The sequence below is a fragment of the Rhinatrema bivittatum genome, chromosome 1, assembly GCF_901001135.1.
Source record: "Rhinatrema bivittatum chromosome 1, aRhiBiv1.1, whole genome shotgun sequence".
Lineage (NCBI taxonomy): Eukaryota > Metazoa > Chordata > Amphibia > Gymnophiona > Rhinatrematidae > Rhinatrema > Rhinatrema bivittatum.
This window is the reverse complement of record NC_042615.1, coordinates 338,405,682-338,422,961: the sequence shown is the minus strand read 5'-3', so window position 1 is coordinate 338,422,961 and position 17,280 is coordinate 338,405,682. Positions and strand designations below refer to the sequence as shown.

The window sequence follows — 17,280 nt, the reverse complement described above, 5'->3', positions numbered from 1 at the left end:
GGTCCTTTTGAAAATGTGCGCGACGCGCTCAGGGCCCAACCGCGCTCGTAAGTGACATTATTTGCTCACGTGGCTGATTTAAAATTCAGCCGATATTGTACAGGGTGGGCTTTAAAAATATTTTCCCACCCTATATGTTGAGCATAAAAGTATACATGTAAGGCCTCTCTTCATGTACTTTTGCCCGCAGTATGGGGGAGGAGTTCCTGGGGGTTAGGTTGGAGAGGAGTGTACGTACATTTTGAGTTTTCCAAAGTATGCACATCGTTTTTCTTCTGAAGATCTGGCCCTACCAATTAGCAGGTACATGTGCTGGGAGAATTTTCAAAGGAAAAAGTACACGAATGCTTGCACATTGAAAATTTAGTGTAAAGTCTGTGGGTAAAAAGGTGAGCAGTTGTAGAATTATCCCCAAATTCTGTAAAAAAAAAAAAAAAAAAAAATTGATCTTGTTTAAAATTATTCCCAAGGTTTTCAATATACTAAATATGGCTGTCGCCGGAAAAGTGATAGTAAAATGGTACATCGCAGCTTCTGTGAAGCCAACAAGAAGCCGAAGCCAATCCGTAGAATGTGCAATCTCCAAGAATGCACGCAGCCACTGTAAGTGCCTTTTTCATGGTTTCTATGCAGTACTGTACAGACATGAGTGAACTCTTACAGGCAGGGCTGTGTTTACATAAGGATTTTAAATTAGCATGCACTTTTATGTTCACATTTCTAAATGATCAAGGTATTAAAAAATGTATTTTTAATGTTTTATTATTGTATCTATTATATATGTTGTAACCTGCTTAACTTGACTGGTTTCTTTATAAGCGGGCTATAAATGTTTTTAAATAAGTAAAATAAATAAGAGTAGATGTGTCTTTGCGTGCATGATCAACATTCAAAATATAGTCTTTTGAAAGCTTATTACAGGAAAGAATAAATCAGCTGAAGTGATTGGATTTTTCTAAGTGATTTCCACACCCCTCTGCACCCTAAACCCCTCTGTAAATATCCATCCACCTCCTCTTTTCAACTCCCCTGCAGACACTAGCCTCCTCTCCAATACAAATCTGATTTTTCCTCTCTCCAAGCCAGTGGCGAAGCCTGAATTCTTATTTTGGTAGGGCCTGAGGTTAACTTGGATGGGTACTAGGCATACAAATGCTAGTTAGACATTTATCCAACACCCCCCTCTCCCCCATTCTCCCAAGTAGTTACTCAGTCTCCCTCTCTCTCCCTCTCTCAATGCTTCTTCTCCCCATGATGCGAGACAGAGAGACTGGTGGAGGGGAGGGATATTGAGAGAGCACGAGACTGCTCTGGACAGGATGGATAACAGGGGATGAGTCTCTCTCTCTCAAGTCTTCAACCTCAATCCCCAGTAGATTTTCTCTCAGGTTCAGAGCAATGTCCCCAGCAATGTCTCTATCTCAAACTCCTTCATTTCCTGCATCTCTCTTAACTGAACTCGCCACCAAGTCTTCCCAGAAGCAATGCTAGCTATGTAAACTCAGGGCTCGTACCTATAAAGGCCCCACTAAGTTTGGTAACAGAACCAATTATGATTTCCAACCCCCTGCCCCTGTGAATATACATAATTGTATAGCATACTTTCATATTCTAAACTTTAATATTTAAATTCTGGTGTCACTTTAGAAACTGCAAAACAAATTTTCTCCACTGCAAGGCACATTGAAGAAGTATAAAACAGAAGAAAATAAGATGTGCCATGCTGGGTTAGACCAAAGGTCCATTGAGCCAAGCATCCTGTTTCCAACAGTGGCTAATCTGGGTCATTAGGAAGTATTCAGCAGATCCCAAAGAGTAGGTCTAGTGCTTTATTGTTCACTCTTGGGATAAACAGTGGTTTTTCTAAGTCTACTGGCTAATAATTGATTATGGACTTTTCCTCTAGGAAATAGACTTCTTTTAAACTCAGCTATGCTAGATGCCTTGACCACATCCTTCAGCAAGAAATTCCAAGGCTTAATTGTGCACTTAGTGAAAAAATAATTTCTCCAATTTATTTTAGATATGCTATCCTACAAAAGTCATGCAGCATCTATAGAGAAAACCTATAACAGCACTAACGCCCAGAATGCACACAACAAGCAAAAGATGGCACTGCAGATATATTACACCGGGCCATAGAACACTAATACACTTTCAAATGGGAAAACAGAACAAGCCGAACTGCTACAGATCCCTACACAGAACAAACTGACATTTACCTAGTACAGAGTAAATGAACAAAAAATACAAAGAGTAATATGTAGACAAAAATTAAACATGAAACCCCAAGAAGCCACCTTTGCTTGCAGTGCAACATTGGGAAAAAAAGAAACAGAAATGCATTTTCTCCTGTACTGAACAAAATATAAAGATATCAGAGATGCACATTCCTAAAATTAACTTATTCCAATCATTAAATTTAAAATAAAATGCTTTTTTCTACCATTATTGTCTGGGCATCTTAGTTTTCTTATTGCATTGGACCCAATTTCTCTTCCACTTTCCTCTTTTTCCAGGGTCTTGTTTCTACTTTCCATTTCTTTTCCCTCCCCCTGTCTTCTTCACTTCCTCTTCAACATCTGTCTCTGACAATGATCTTTCACGTCTCTCTTATCAAATGTTTTCTTTTCTTTATCTCTCTAGCCTCTCATTACTCCAGTCCTTAATATCCCTCATTTCACCCCACCTACCTACCAGACTTGTCTCCGTATTTCACCCCTTCTCATCCCCACTCCCATTCCTCCTGTCTTTCACTCCTTCCCTGTCTTTAATTATTACCCCTTCACCTATTCCCTTATCCCCCAAATGTAATCTGTACTCACTCTTTTCCCAACCCTCATCTATTTTCCTCTGCCTTTCATTTTCTCACCAGCCCCAGCTCCTTCCCTGTTGCTAATTCCCTTCCTGCTTCCATCTCCTTTCTTATATCACATATCCCCTAACTATCCTCCTATTATACCATGCTTAAGAACATAAGAACATAAGAAATTGCCATGCTGGGTCAGACCAAGGATCCATCAAGCCCAGCATCCTGTTTCCAACAGAGGCCAAACCAGGCCACAAGAACCTGGCAATTACCCAAACACTAAGCTACTGATGCAATTAATAGCAGTGGCTATTCCCTAAGTAAACTTGATTAATAGCCTTTAATGGACTTCTTCTCCAAGAACTTATCCAAACCTTTTTTGAACCCAGCTACACTAACTGCACTAACCAGATCCTGCTGCTTCCTTCCTAGCCCCATTTCCATCATCTATCACTCCCTTCACAGATCCATACCTTTCCAATGCCTGTCGCCCCTCCCCATCCCCCCCCCCCTTCCCATTCTTTTTCACTGTCTTTCACTCCAGGTCATTCATGTCACCTCTCACCTCCTCCCCACCACTAAGTCCCCTGCTGTTACACCCATCTCACATATTTAGCACCACCTCAAATCCGCCACTCATACTCTCCCATCCCAACTAAAAATCCCATCTCATAAGAAACTGACCTGCCTTTCTCTTTTTGGCATTGTATGACCAGACAGAGGCTGAAATTGGGTGGGCCTGGCTTCAAAGTGGGTGACAAGCAATATTGAAAAAAGGAAGCTTAACCGTGAGATCAGCCATTTAAAGGGCTAACAATTATTTAGAAAAATTCTTCAGGAATATCGTGAGCTTCTTAAAACGCATCAGCATGCCTTGACGGCGTACCCTTTTTCGAACGTGGGTCACCCAGACTTCTATACCATGTGCATGCACCACATTTTTTAATCCATCTTTTATATGCATCTAAAAACTTAAAAAAAAAAAACCTTCAAACAAGGATAAAACAATTAGATTTAGGCTCTACATGGGCCGATGCTTCATATGGAGAGACGTTTTATGTCCGGAAGAACTGCTTCTATTTAAAACATCTCTGAAAATGACAGTGGATATTATTCTTTTGACAATAAGATCTAAGCACTCCTGACGAAGCATACATGCGAAACGTCAGCCCATGTAGAGCTGGACTAAAAAAACAATTGGTGCGCACACATGGTGTAAAGGTCCGGGTGACTCATAATTGAAAAAAGGTACGCCGTCAAGGTTTGCCGATGCGTTCTAAGGAGCGCACGATATTCCTGAAGAATTTTTCTAAATAATTGTTAGCCCTTTAAAGGACTGATTTAACTACTAAGTTTCCTTTTTTCAATATTGCTTGTCACTTGGGGTGGAAACTTAAGACCCTTGTTATTTTCAAAGTGGGTAGGCCATGGCCATGGCTCCAAGCACATTCCCACACCAGCCTCCACCTTTCTCTTCCTCACTCCCCTCACTCGCACAAGCTCCTCCTTTCCTCTCCAGTGACTGCACTTTCCACAACTACTCGGAAGCTTACGTTAACACCAGTGCTGCACAAATGTGTTTACTTTGAGGTGCATGGTTCTGGTGCTAATTCTCTGCTTTTTGCTGATGGCAGTCTCTTTCTTGCAATTCTGCAGCAAATGGAAATTGTGGCTTCTTTATCACAGGAAACAGAGCTTTGGCTCTGACTTCTCTCCAGTACTGGTTACTGTGATATGAAGGGAACTTGAGCAGTCCCACAAACATCATTACACAGGTGCCAGCTCTATGGGCATAGTGGGTGTTTGAGCGCCCCCAATATTGAGTAAACTACTTCACTGTATCCAAGCAGGAGTAATTTGTGTTGCGTTTAGCACCCCTAATCATTTTGAAAAGTTGGTGTCTATGTATCTGACTTATTTATGAAGTGAAGGTTACAAACAAATGCTTAAAATCATGAAGATAATTGCTTTATAATATAAAACAATTTTTACAATTAAAGGCAACAATAAGCAAATTGCATTTAATTAACGCATATGCAGACAGTATAGGATTGTAATAGTTATTATATTTGCATGTCCAACAGCTGGATCTCAGATGAATGGGAACATTGTACTAAAACCTGTGGAAGTTCTGGCTACCAGATCCGCACTGTGCGCTGCATTCAGCCTCTCCATGATGGAAAGAACCGCTCCGTCCACAGCAAGTACTGTAATGGGGATCGCCCTGAGGGTAGACGGCCTTGCAACAGAGCACCGTGTCCTGCACAGTGGAAGACAGGACTCTGGTCTGAGGTGAGATACTCAGAAATCTGTGGGTACTGTCCAGGGCCGGTGCAAGGGTATTTGGCATCCCTGGCAGAAATACAGATTCCCCCCCCCCCCACACACACCCAGGATCTCCCCCACACACACAATCAACATATATGACATATTGTTTGTACATGTATTGCTCCCTCATCCTCTCCATTTTGTGTCATCTGCCGCAAACCCGATGATACTCAGTTCCTCAGATGACCATGCTGCCGTGCTTGCTGGCAGAGGCTTCTGCTCTTTTCCAACACACAGGCCCAACTGCCTATGCTTCTCCTCCTTCCAGCCCCAGATACAGCTCAGATTCTTCCGTTCACCCCCACAGGGCCCCAATCAAAGCTGGTTGGAGCAGTAGGCTATCACCCCCAAACTTCCCACACTCTAAGCGGCCACCCAGTACCAGGGCCTAGTGCTTCTGCTGGCCCTGGTACTATCACACCAGCAGTCCCTGACAGGCCACATTTTCAAAGGGAAACTTCTCAGGTAAATCCATACAGATCCATGAGTACAGAGTACCTGTGTACCATCAAGTTTCCCGGCATCTCTCAAAATTGCTCTCTTAAAGGGGTTTTCTGGGAGAGCAAAGTCTGCCTTGAAAGTGGGGGTCTGCTGGGAGAGGGATGTGCCTTGGGATTGAGAGGTCTGTTTTGGGGGTAGGAGGTCTCTCTAGGGTGAAGAGAGAGAATGCTGAAGGCTGCCAAGGGCATTGCCTTTGAGGGGACCTTGCTTCAGGGATGCAGTGCTGGGAGGGCCCTAGATACTAAGGATGTGAATCGTGTGATCGATCGTCTTAACGATCGATTTTGGCTGGGGGGGGGAGGGAAATCTGATCGTTATGGTTTTTTTTTGTTAAAAAATTGTAAATCGGGGGAGGGCGGGAAAACCGGCACACCAAAACAAGCCTAAAACCCACCCCGACCCTTTAAAACAAATCCCCCACCCTCTCGAACCCCCCCAAAATATTTTAAATTACCTGGGGTCCAGTGGGGGGGTCCCGTCGCAATCTCCTGCTCTTGGGCCACGGCTGTGTTAATAGAAATGGCGCCGGTGGCCCTTTGCCCTTACCATATGACAGGGCAAAGGTAGCGCAGGCGCCATTTTGAATATTGGCAATATGGCGCGAGTGCAGGAGGTCGCTCCCGGACCCCCGCTGGACTTTTGGTAAGTCTTGTGGGGGTCAGGAGGCCCCCCCAAGTTGGCCAAAAGTCCCTGGGGGTCCAGCGATCTCCTGCACTCGTGACGTCGGGTGACAGGAACCAAAATGGTGCCGGCGCTACCTTTGCCCTGTCATATGGTAAGGGCAAAGGGCCACCGGCGCCATTTCTATTAACGCAGCCATGGCCCGAGAGCGAGAGATCGCGCCGGGACACCCCCCCCCCCCACTGAACCCCAGGTAATTTAAAACATTTTGGGGGGGTTCGGGAGGGTGGGGGATTTGTTTTAAAGGGTCGGGGTGGGTTTTAGGGTTGTTTTGGTGTGCCGGTTTTCCCGCCCTCCCCCGATTTACGATTTTTTGACGATAAATTGGGGGAATTGCTATTGTATCGCAGCTCTAATGATTTTTGACGATTTAAAATATATCTGATGATTGTTTTAAATCGTCAAAAAACGATTCACATCCCTACTAGATACTATAACCCACCTTGTTTGATTGCTAGTATGCCAAATATGGTCAGTGAGTTAGCAGTTAAAGGCAGTCCTAGAGTCATAGTTCTTGTGGAACTTATGGTCAGAAAGAGATTGGTTGGCAAGTGGTAAAGGGATACATTTCTGCTATGGAGTCTAAGGGAAGACCTGGCTAATCAGCCAACCTTTTACTTTTTCTTTTCTTTGAATGAGAGGTAACAGGCTTCCAGGCAGAGCATTAGAGATAACCTGTTACTTTTTTTTAGGGGCAGAGCAGCTGAATGCATGAAGTCTTGTGCATGGTATTCTAGCTGAAACCAGTGAAGGGGAGGATAAAATGGCCGGCTGGGAGAATCAAAGTTCACTTGTGGGAATATAGGAAAATAGAAGTTGAGAAAGATATTAAGGGGGACATTTGAATCATGCATTTGAAGGCTGAGAAAAGTGTGTTAAATTTTATCCTGTTTTCAACCAGGAGCCAGTGTAGCCTACACAAAATCAGCTTTGTGTGTTCTGTTGCATTAACTTGTACCAAAGTCTAGCTGCCATGTTCTGCAATAGTTGAATGCTTTTGAGGTTGCATTTTGAGATGCTTTGGAATAGGGAGTTATAGAAGGCAATTGGTGATCAATTGACAGCAGCTAGGTCACAATGCTCCAAGTAATTGCGCAGTTGGAGTTTTCACAGATGCATAAAGGAAATATTTTGTGCAGCTGAGATCTGAGTTTCCATTGTAAGATAATGATCGGATTATATCCTAAGATAATGTGCAGTGTCCTTAAGTTGTAAAGGGGTTAATGGCAAGGTAAGGAATACCTTTCACAGCTTAATCAGAGGAGTTTGGGCTTGGAGGGATTTAGTTTGAGCTTATGTTTGATTAGCCATAGTGCTACTACTGTGAGAAAATCATTAAGATTAGTGATGGTTATGGCTTGGTTGTTTTGGTCTTGTTTTGACACAGACCTGGATGTCATCGACAAATAAATGACATTCCATGTTGAAAGATGAGGTCGCAGATTGAGTGAATATGAATGCTGAAAAAGAACAAGGAAATTATCAAGCTCTGAGGGACTCCGCAGGTGAGATTCCTAGGAGTGGGTGATATGGTGGTCCAAAAGACAGACTGTGATTGATTGGTTAGGAATGACTTGAAACTTTCAAGGCAAAGCCTTCAATCCTGATATCTCCCAAGCATTGTAGCAGGAGCATATGGACTATGTTGTCAAATGTGGTGGAAAGGTCTAGGAGGGAGTTTCCACGTTGGTTTCTTGGAGCATGGTGTCATATTCTAAGAAGGCTTAGTTGGTAGAGAAAGGATATATCTTACAAGGAAGAACTCTTTTGCCCATAGATTCACCAACCTACTAGGGATATGCAGTCCCAAAAATGGTATTTGGTTTTTGTTTTTTTGTTTAATATTTATTTTGGTTCACTTCATTTGCCAAAGTGAAATAGACATTAAAAAAGAAAAAAATGAAAAGGGGCCCCTCTGACTCCTTCCCGCCTCCAAAAATGCTGCTGAGGCCCTAGACTGTAAAAGGGGCAGAAGAGATGTCCACTCGCCTCCTGCCCAAATGATGTCTCTTAAAAAAATAGTGCAAGCTGGCCCTGAGAGTAATACTATTGTGATGGTGTGGTGGATGCCTGGAATGCCCTTCCGGAGGAAGTGGTGAAGACCAGAACTGTGAAAGACTTCAAAGGGGCGTGGGATAAACACTGCGGATCCATAAAGTCAAGAGGCCGCCAATGAAGAGTGGGTGACTCACCAGAATGATGGCTATTGACACAATACCCTTATTAAATAATCATACACATGCTTACTGTGACTCCTACATCACTCTAAGCTTCAACAGCAAGAGGTAATGGAAAAAAGGATTTGCACTCACAAAGAGGGGAGTAGCTGGCTTGTTACGGCGGTTACTACCCCAAACCAAATATGCCTGATACTTCACTTTCAATGCATATACAGCATAGCTCTCTGCTTCAAAGACAGGGGAGAAGAATAACTGATACTTCACACATCCAGCAGAGCTCTCTGCTACAACGGCAAGGGAGAAGAAAAAGGGTTCGCACTCAAAAAGCGGGGAGTAGCTGGCTTGTTACGGCGGTTACTACCCCAAACCAAATGTGCCTGATACTTCACTTTCCATGCATATCCAGCATGGTTCTCTGCTTCATCGGCATGGGAGAAAGACTGATACATCACGCATTTCCAGCATAGCTCTCTGCTTCAACGGCAGGGGAAAAAAAAACAAACAAACAAACAAACAAACAATAAACAACGGCAGGGGGAAAAAAAAACAAAAACAAAAAACTGATGCTTCACGCATATCCTGCATAGCTTCAACGACAGGGGTGAAGAAAAAAAGTATTCGCAATCACAAAGCGAGGAGTAGCTGGCTTGTTACGGCGGTTACTACCCCAAACCAAATGTGCCTGATACTTCACTTTCAATGCATATCCAGCATGGCTCTCTGCTTCTACAGCAGGGGAGAAGAAAAAAAAACAAAAAAACCCAACAAGGGCTGTACAACATAGTCTAGGTAAAACAAATAAGCATGGGTGTAGCTTGCTTATCGCGGCGGTTACTGCCCCTACTACCCCTAACTAATCAAGCTAGATATTTCACTTGCATGCAGCTCCATCACTGCTCTCTACATTAATGGTGGGGGTGGAAGGGGAATAGAACAAGGAGCTAAGAGTAACAGATAAGAATGAGAGAAAAAATGTGTGAGGCTTGCTGGGCAGACTGGATGGGCCATTCGGTCTTCTTCTGCCGTCATTTCTATGTTTCTATGTGACATCAAAATGATAATGGTTTCAGGGCCAGCCAGTGCCATTTTGTTGTAAGGCCATACAAACACAGCCATATAACAAAATGGTGTTGGCCGGCCCTAAGACTGGCACCATTTTTATGTCACAATAGAACTTGTCTCAGGACTAGCAAGCACAATTTTTAGAGGTACACCGGTGGGGCAGGAGGCAAGTGAGCATCTTTTCTGCTCCTTTCAAGACCCAGGACCTCCATGGAAGGGTAAATGGTACCGGGGAGGACCCTGGCTTTTGCAGATTTTTCAGGGGATAAGGAGTGGATGAAAGGGTTTGGGGAGGTCCGGTTGCATTCGGTTTAGCCCCACTGAGGTGGGTCTGGACCCCTGGTTATTGGTGAAGGCCTTGGGGAGGTCTCATGGAAATCCTGGGAAGGCCAAGATCACTAATGGAAGGTTGGGGGTGGGGGGTTGTGATGTGTATTCAAAAGAAACAAATGAAAAATGAACATAATTTGATTGTTTTTTCTTTCATTCAATTTTAAAAATGAAATAATGTTGACATTTCCTATTTTACTTCAAATGAATACAATTCCCTACAACTAAATGTATCTGTGGATATTAAGGAAAACCCACAGATGATAAAAAGACATAGTAACAAGGATGAAGTCATGGGAATAGGGATATATACAGCTGGGTACGATGAAAAAGTGGAGAATTAAAAATCATTTTGGATACTGAATGGACACTGGACAACTACAGTGAATGAAAGCTTGGAACATTAACATCATAATGGAAGGCATGCAGAGGAAGTTATAAGGATGGTGGATCAAATAATTTTAAAAGGAAGACAACAAAAGAGAGTGAGAGAGTAAGAGGTAGATATGCAGTTTGGAAAGTCATGTGTAGAATGCTCATAATTTAACAAAATCATTGATCTAGAGACTACCATGGTAGGATTGAACTTTGATATAGTTGTCATTGAATCATTGGTCAGCAATAATCAGAACCATACTGGGATAAATACTTTTCAGACAGTACTGGATTAAATGAGTAAAAAAAGGGGGGAGGGGGGAGGAATAGCTCTGTATGTTAGGGATAAGATAAATCTTCAGGGTATACAATAGGAAAGGAGAAGTTGGATTGCTTTGGGCTGTCTTGAAAAATTGAATGGCTTAATAACTGTAGCGTGTCCCATCCACGCTCGGCCCGCACATGGGCCTGCTCACCTTCCCAGGTCGGCCTCTTCCGCAGCTGTAGCTAGCTCCTTTAGGCCTCGGCATCCCACGGTGGCAGTCGCCAGGCCTTCCTCAACGTACCAGGCCTTACGACGGAGCTCAGCAACCTCCGTGGCATTGGTCCCGTCGCTAGGTGCACGCACGCGGACCGCCCGGCCTCTTAAAGGGCCAGGGGCAGGACCAGGCTCCACGGTGCACCCTGATTGAGCACATTATATCAGGAAGTTCCTGCCTGCACTTTCTTGCCTTGGCAATTGGGTCGACAACGTGTATGTACTAGTTTGCCTCAGTGTCTCAATGCTTGTTCCAGTCTTGTTCCAGTGTCTGTCTGTTCCTGCATACCCTCAGGTAGTACCTCTTGGACTGACTCTCTGGTACTGACCTCTGCCTGTTCCTTGACTACACTGATCACTGCCCGGATACTGACCTCTGCCTGTTCCTTGACTACACTGACCGCTGCCTGGATACAGACCTCTGCCTTCTCCTTGACCACGTCTAACCGCTGGAACCTGTTCTCTGCTTTGGCTGACTACTCTCAGACTGACATTTGGAACTTGACCCTCGCTACCACTGACCACGCTTCCTTGAGCCTGGCCCTGCTTCTAGCTTTGTCATCGCAGACAATGTTCTGGCCTTCCTTGATTCCTCAAGCCTCCAGTCTCGACATCGACCGCGCACCCTTGATCTTGGTGGGCACACCTCTCCACTTCCTTTCTGGGAGACCCTGCGAGGCCCATCTAAGTGGCCCAGGTCCCCGAGGGCTCCCTCCAGGGGGACCTCAGGCTTCCAGTGGTGAAGCTCCAGCTAGCCTCTGTCTCCTCCTGTGCTCCGCCCCCTGGTGGTAGGTGCTTCCTGGGTCCATCCAGGAGGCCACTCCTCACTGCCTCAGGACAAGGGTCCACCTCCAGGTGCAACAGGTTGCCAAAGCCATGGACTCGGCGGAGTCCCCCACGTCCTGGGCCCTACCAGCTTTGGCCGCAACTGTCCAAGAATATCGACGAGCCTTGGAATCTTTGGCCTCTTCGGTTGAAGAACTCCGTTCCCAGCTGCGAGATACAGCCCTGGCCAATTCCGTGGGCCTATTGGCTTCTCTGTTACCCAGAGCATCATTGGCTCTTCCAGCACCACCTCGGTTTAACAGGGATCCATGCCTCTGTTGAGGCTTCCTGAATCATTACTTCATGCAATTCACACTGCAACCCTCCTTGTTCCTGAAGGAAACCACGAAGGTAAACTTCATCCTTTCCCGCTTGGAGGAAAAGGCTCTAGCATGGGCCTCTCCATTATGGGAACGCTATGATCCCATGCTGTCCCAGTTATCAGTCTGTCACTGTCTTCATGCAGCTAGATAAGGGGAATGGAACAGCTCCCCTATGAGGAAAGACTAAAGAGGTTAGGACTTTTCAGCTTGGAGAAGAGACGAATGAGGGGGGATATGATAGAGATGTTTAAAATCATGAGAGGTCTAGAACGGGTAGATGTGAATCGGTTATTTACTCTTTCGGATAGTAGAAAGACTAGGGGACACTCCATGAAGTTAGCACGGGGCACATTTAAAACTAATCGGAGAAAGTTCTTTTTTTACTCAGTGCACAATTAAACTCTGGAATTTGTTGCCAGAGGATGTGGTTAGTGCAGTTAGTATAGCTGTGTTTAAAAAAGGATTGGATAAGTTCTTGGAGGAGAAGTCCATTACCTGCTATTAAGTTCACTTAGAGAATAGCCACTACCATTAGCAATGGTAAGATGGAATAGACTTAGTTTTTGGGTACTTGCCAGGTTCTTATGGCCTGGATTGGCCACTGTTGGAAACAGGATGCTGGGCTTGATGGACCCTTGGTCTGACCCAGTATGGCATTTTCTTATGCTATTATGTTCTTATGACCTTTGGAGACACGGGTGATCAAGCCATAGCCAGTCATAACTTCCTCCACCTTCGTCAAGGGTCAAGAACCCTCTCCGTATACACAGTGGAATTCAGGACCCTGGCTACCAAGCTCGGGTGGCTACCAAGCTCGGGTGGCAAGACCTAGATGGTCTCTCCAATGCTCTCAAAGATGAACTCGCCGTCTGTGAGACTCCCACATTTCTAGAGGACCTGATCTCCCTTGCTGGGAGGATCGACAATCGACTCCAGCAGAAGCGCCTAGAAGTAAAGGCCCCCCAATCTCCTACTCCACGCTAAGGTGTACCAAAGCCCACCTTCCAAGGCACCATCAGTCTCATCACCCCCTGCTGAGGAACCTATGCAGGTTAACCGTGGGCGACTATCTCCGACCGAGCATCTACGTCGGAGGAAGGAAGGTCTCCACCTTTACTGTGGTGCTTCCAGACATTTTCGGCAGTCTTGCCCGGTCCAACCGGGAAAATGCAACGTCTGAGCCTGGCGGGGGTCCCAAGCTTGGGCACTACTGTCATCGGCCCCCAACTTCTACTTCCAGTCTCGCTTAGCATCGAGCCTCGCTCCTTCACCACTACTGCCCTTGTCAACACAGGAACAAGCAGCAGCTTCATTATGGACGACATCGTCAAGCTACTGAACATTCCTCTACAACCCCTAGAGATACCTCTTCGCATCTCATCCATTCAAGGGGAACACTTTCCCGGGCTCATCACCCACTGAACGGTGGCCGTCCATTTCACCATGGGCACTCTCTATGAAGAGGAGATGTCTTTCTACGTACTAAAGCGTTCAACCCATCCAGTCATCCTGGGGCTGCCCTGGCTCCAGATCCACAGACCTCAATTTGATTGGCATTCATTGCAATTGATGCAATGGGGTCCTAAATGCCAGAAGACCTGTCTATGACAAGTATCTTCAGCAGTAACCGTCCTGAGAACCACCACCCTTACCGGGCTGCCAGCCCAGTACTCAGAGTTCAAGGACGTCTTCTCGAAGAAGAAAGCTGACACATTACCTCCACTCCGTAAATTGAATTGCCCCATAGAACTTCTGCCAGGCACCATGCCCCCAAGGGCAGAACCTACCCTTTCTCTCATCCAGAGACCCTATCCATGTCTGAGTATATTAAAGAAAACTTAGAAAATGGGTGTTCCTTGACTACGCTGACCGCTGCCTGGATACTGACCTCTGCCTTCTCCTTGACCACGTATGACCTCTGGAACCTGACCTCTGCTTTGGCTGACTACTTTCAGACTGAGCTTTGGAACTTGACCCTTGCTACCACTGACCACGCTTCCTTGAGCCTGGCCCTGCTTCTAGCTTTGTTATTGCAGACACTGTTCTGGCCTTCCTTTATTCCTCAAGCCTCCAGTCTCAACATCGACCACACACCCTTTATCTTGGTGGGCACACCTCTCCACTTCCATTCCGGGAGACCCTTCAAGGCCCACCTAAGTCCAAGCGGCCTGGGTCCCCAAAGGCTCCACCAAGGGGGACCTCGGGCTTCCAGTGGTGAAGCTCCAGCTAGCCTCTGTCTCCTCCTGTGCCCTGCCCCCTGGTGGCAGGTGCTTCCTGGGTCCATCCAGGAGGCCGCTCCTCACTGCCTCAGGACATGGGTCCACCTCCAGGTGAGACAATAACAATGCCATTATAATTGTTAGAAATAATTATGGATATGGTAGAAGCTAACCAAAGACAGCACACAAAGAAGAGTTGCTGTTAGTAGATTGAGCTATACAAATCTTGAAAAGAAGTTTGCCATCCAGTTCAATGAGTCTGAAAAAATTCCATAGTTTTGGCAAATCAGTTCAACAAACCTTTTTTTAGCAAAATTGCATTTTTGGTAAAATCTACATTGAGTCTGAGAAAAGTAAAGGAGCATCTAGGAAATCCACAGTGGATTTATTTAAATCAACAGATCCACTTTACATTTTCCCCAGATGTGATGGAGAAAATCTTTTGGAAATAGGGAAAATCCAACATTTCCATCAGGCTGAAATCCTTCTGTTTCAAATTCAACTTGAGGTTGTTTGCACATTTTTATTAATGGGGCTTAAGTGCACTGGATGTATATTGGAGATTAGCAACTACAGGTTCAGCTAGAAGTAGTGAAATATTTGACTCCTTGAAAAAGGCAGTTCTCAAGCAACTTTCATAGGTAGGTGTTCTGGTGGATGGAGGAAATGTGGCATATGGAAGTCTGTCTCCTTGAAGCCAGGCTGAAATTCATTCTCTTGTTGGTGTTGGGCTGATAGTGGCCCATAGCTCACAGGATCAGGTCTTCTCTTTTTTTATTTGTTTGGAATGCAACATACAGTGGCTGGTATAGTCTATCAAAGGCTAATAATCCCTCATTCTATGCACAGTGGCATTGATTCCCCAAGGCACAGAGTGAGGGATAAAGCAGCAAGCACAGTGGCCTCAAAACCCCAAGAACGGAGTGCATAGCAGGGAAGCAAACACGAAGGTTTCCACATCCATGACACAGAACGAGGGGTATGGCAGGAAGAAGAGAGTAGCATCAAAACCCCAAACCACCAAAAGAGAAGCAAAGGGTACCAACAACAGTGGCAATAAGAGAGAGACAAATCATCTGAAACAATGGCATGAATACACCAAGGCACTGTGACAGGGACATGGTGATACCAGGAGTGGCAGAAGTTTCCTAAGGCACAGTGAGAGGGGAAGGCACAGGTTGGGCAGTAAGAGCAAAAGAACACAGCAAGGCACTGAACCAGGAGAGAGACAAGGTGGAAGGGGAAGGTTTTTCTATTTTTATGTGTTTGGGGTCAAAAGAACCCAATATAACCAAGAGAGGAGCAGGGTTGGAGGAGCAACCAAGGCATCAATAGTAGTACAGCAGCATGGTAAGGAGCTGAAACAAGAGGCAGGGCACCAACCACTGGCCGGGCAGCTGCAGTTAGAAACATGGCTTCAATATCCCAGGACATCCAGAGAGCAGCAGGGGAGGAGAACATTTTTCTTTTTAAGCTTATGTTATGGGGCCAAAGTACTCCAGTATAAACAAGAGGGAGGCAAATGGGGAGAGTGGCGAGGGCATTTACAACAGTACGGAAAGGAAATTGAACCAGGAGAGAGGTAGGGCACGAGTACCAGGCTGGGCAGCAATGGCAAATGTGGCAACTGGCATCAACATAGCAAGGAACTGAGGACAAAACAGGCATCGATTGCTACTCCCACAGTCAAAGAGGCTTGTTTACATATCATGCATTTCTCTGCTTTTATATGTGTGGCACCTTCTCTTAAATTGCCTTACCAGTTTCCAGTGCAGAAGTATTATCTCCACTTCCATAATTTTTTAAAGGGTTAGCTTTCACGCAGACTTTTATATCCACATAGAATTAAATATTTGTTGTGACATCTGACAAGGAGAGAGGGGATGTTAAAAATTGTATTGCTTTATATATTTAATACCGGGATGGTTTTATTGATCATGCTAGAATTATTTGTTCTTATTGTGAATATTATTATGTATTGTAAATTATTTTGGCAATTTTTGTTGTTGTAACTCCGCCTTGTTGTTACTCAAAAGGTGGGTAATCAAATACCTATGAATGAATAAATAAATGAACACTATGGGCATTGAGTCACTGGAGCTGTGCACTCAGTCCTCCTACCACATGCATGAAAATTCAGGGAAACTGAGCAAAGGGAGATTTATTTTAGTGAAGACCAACATTTTCACTAACTCTGGTGCCATGAGTTATATGGATTCATGATGTGCCCTGCCATTGACAACACCTCTTCACTAGGCACACTGATTGGTGGATAGAAAAGGAAATGCTGGGCTACCTTGGCCAGATCTTGCCAGACTGTGGCCTTGTTTGCACAATATACCAATGGATTTGTATATGTGTCGTCACTGGGATATTCAAGATGGTTTATGACTGAAATTTGTGCTAGGAAGAGAGAATAATCTCTACTGCCAACTTCTGTAGTTATGGCCTGTGTCATGAAATCCTGTTCTATGGTGGCCACAGCAGGGTGGGAGTGGAGTGTTGGTGGATAAAGATAGAGGGGTGAGTGTAAGCTGACAGTGAAGTGTGCCCACTGTTTCCTGTGCTGCATCCCTACTGACCCTCTCTGCCTCTGACAATCTAGTTCCTGCACCATAGCCACCAGTGGCTTTTTTGAGTAAATTAGACCGTTAGACATGAGGATGATACTCCCTTTCACCCATGGGTTACACAATGTGGCTAGCATATAAGTATCCAGCTGGGTGAGGGGTTTGAGCCTGTCTCACACTTGTCATTGCAAGGAGTCCACAAACAACACCACTTCTGATACCAGTCTCTGTTCCTGCCAGAAACTGTCTAATTTCTCCTTCAGGATATTAAATATGGGGATGGCCTTGCCCAGTGTGGTTCTTGTGGATCTAAGATCCATGGTTCATGACTCATCCCATCTGTGTCACATATACTCAATCATGATGCCCCAGTATTCCAAACCTATTTCTGTTTCCAGAAACAAATGATGGATTGTCCATAGCTCTGCTAATCCCTGCAACATTAGATAGGTGGAATTACTGCCTACATCCTGAATATGCCACTGCTTCTTGTTTCTTACAGAGCTGCTGCCCACCCTTCCTGCTCTGGTGGAAATGCT

At 45.1% G+C, this 17,280-nt stretch overlaps 1 protein-coding gene across 1 annotated transcript in view; it reads left to right on the top strand.

Annotated features, from left to right (window-relative positions):
* Window positions 1-17,280, top strand: part of ADAMTS3 (ADAM metallopeptidase with thrombospondin type 1 motif 3) — a 474,821-nt gene that overhangs the window by 445,226 nt on the left and 12,315 nt on the right. Inside the window, exons 19-20 of the mRNA XM_029598748.1 lie at window positions 471-603; window positions 4,894-5,101. Of these exons, the coding sequence (XP_029454608.1) occupies window positions 471-603; window positions 4,894-5,101 (341 nt within the window). The remainder of the gene's footprint in view (window positions 1-470; window positions 604-4,893; window positions 5,102-17,280) is intronic.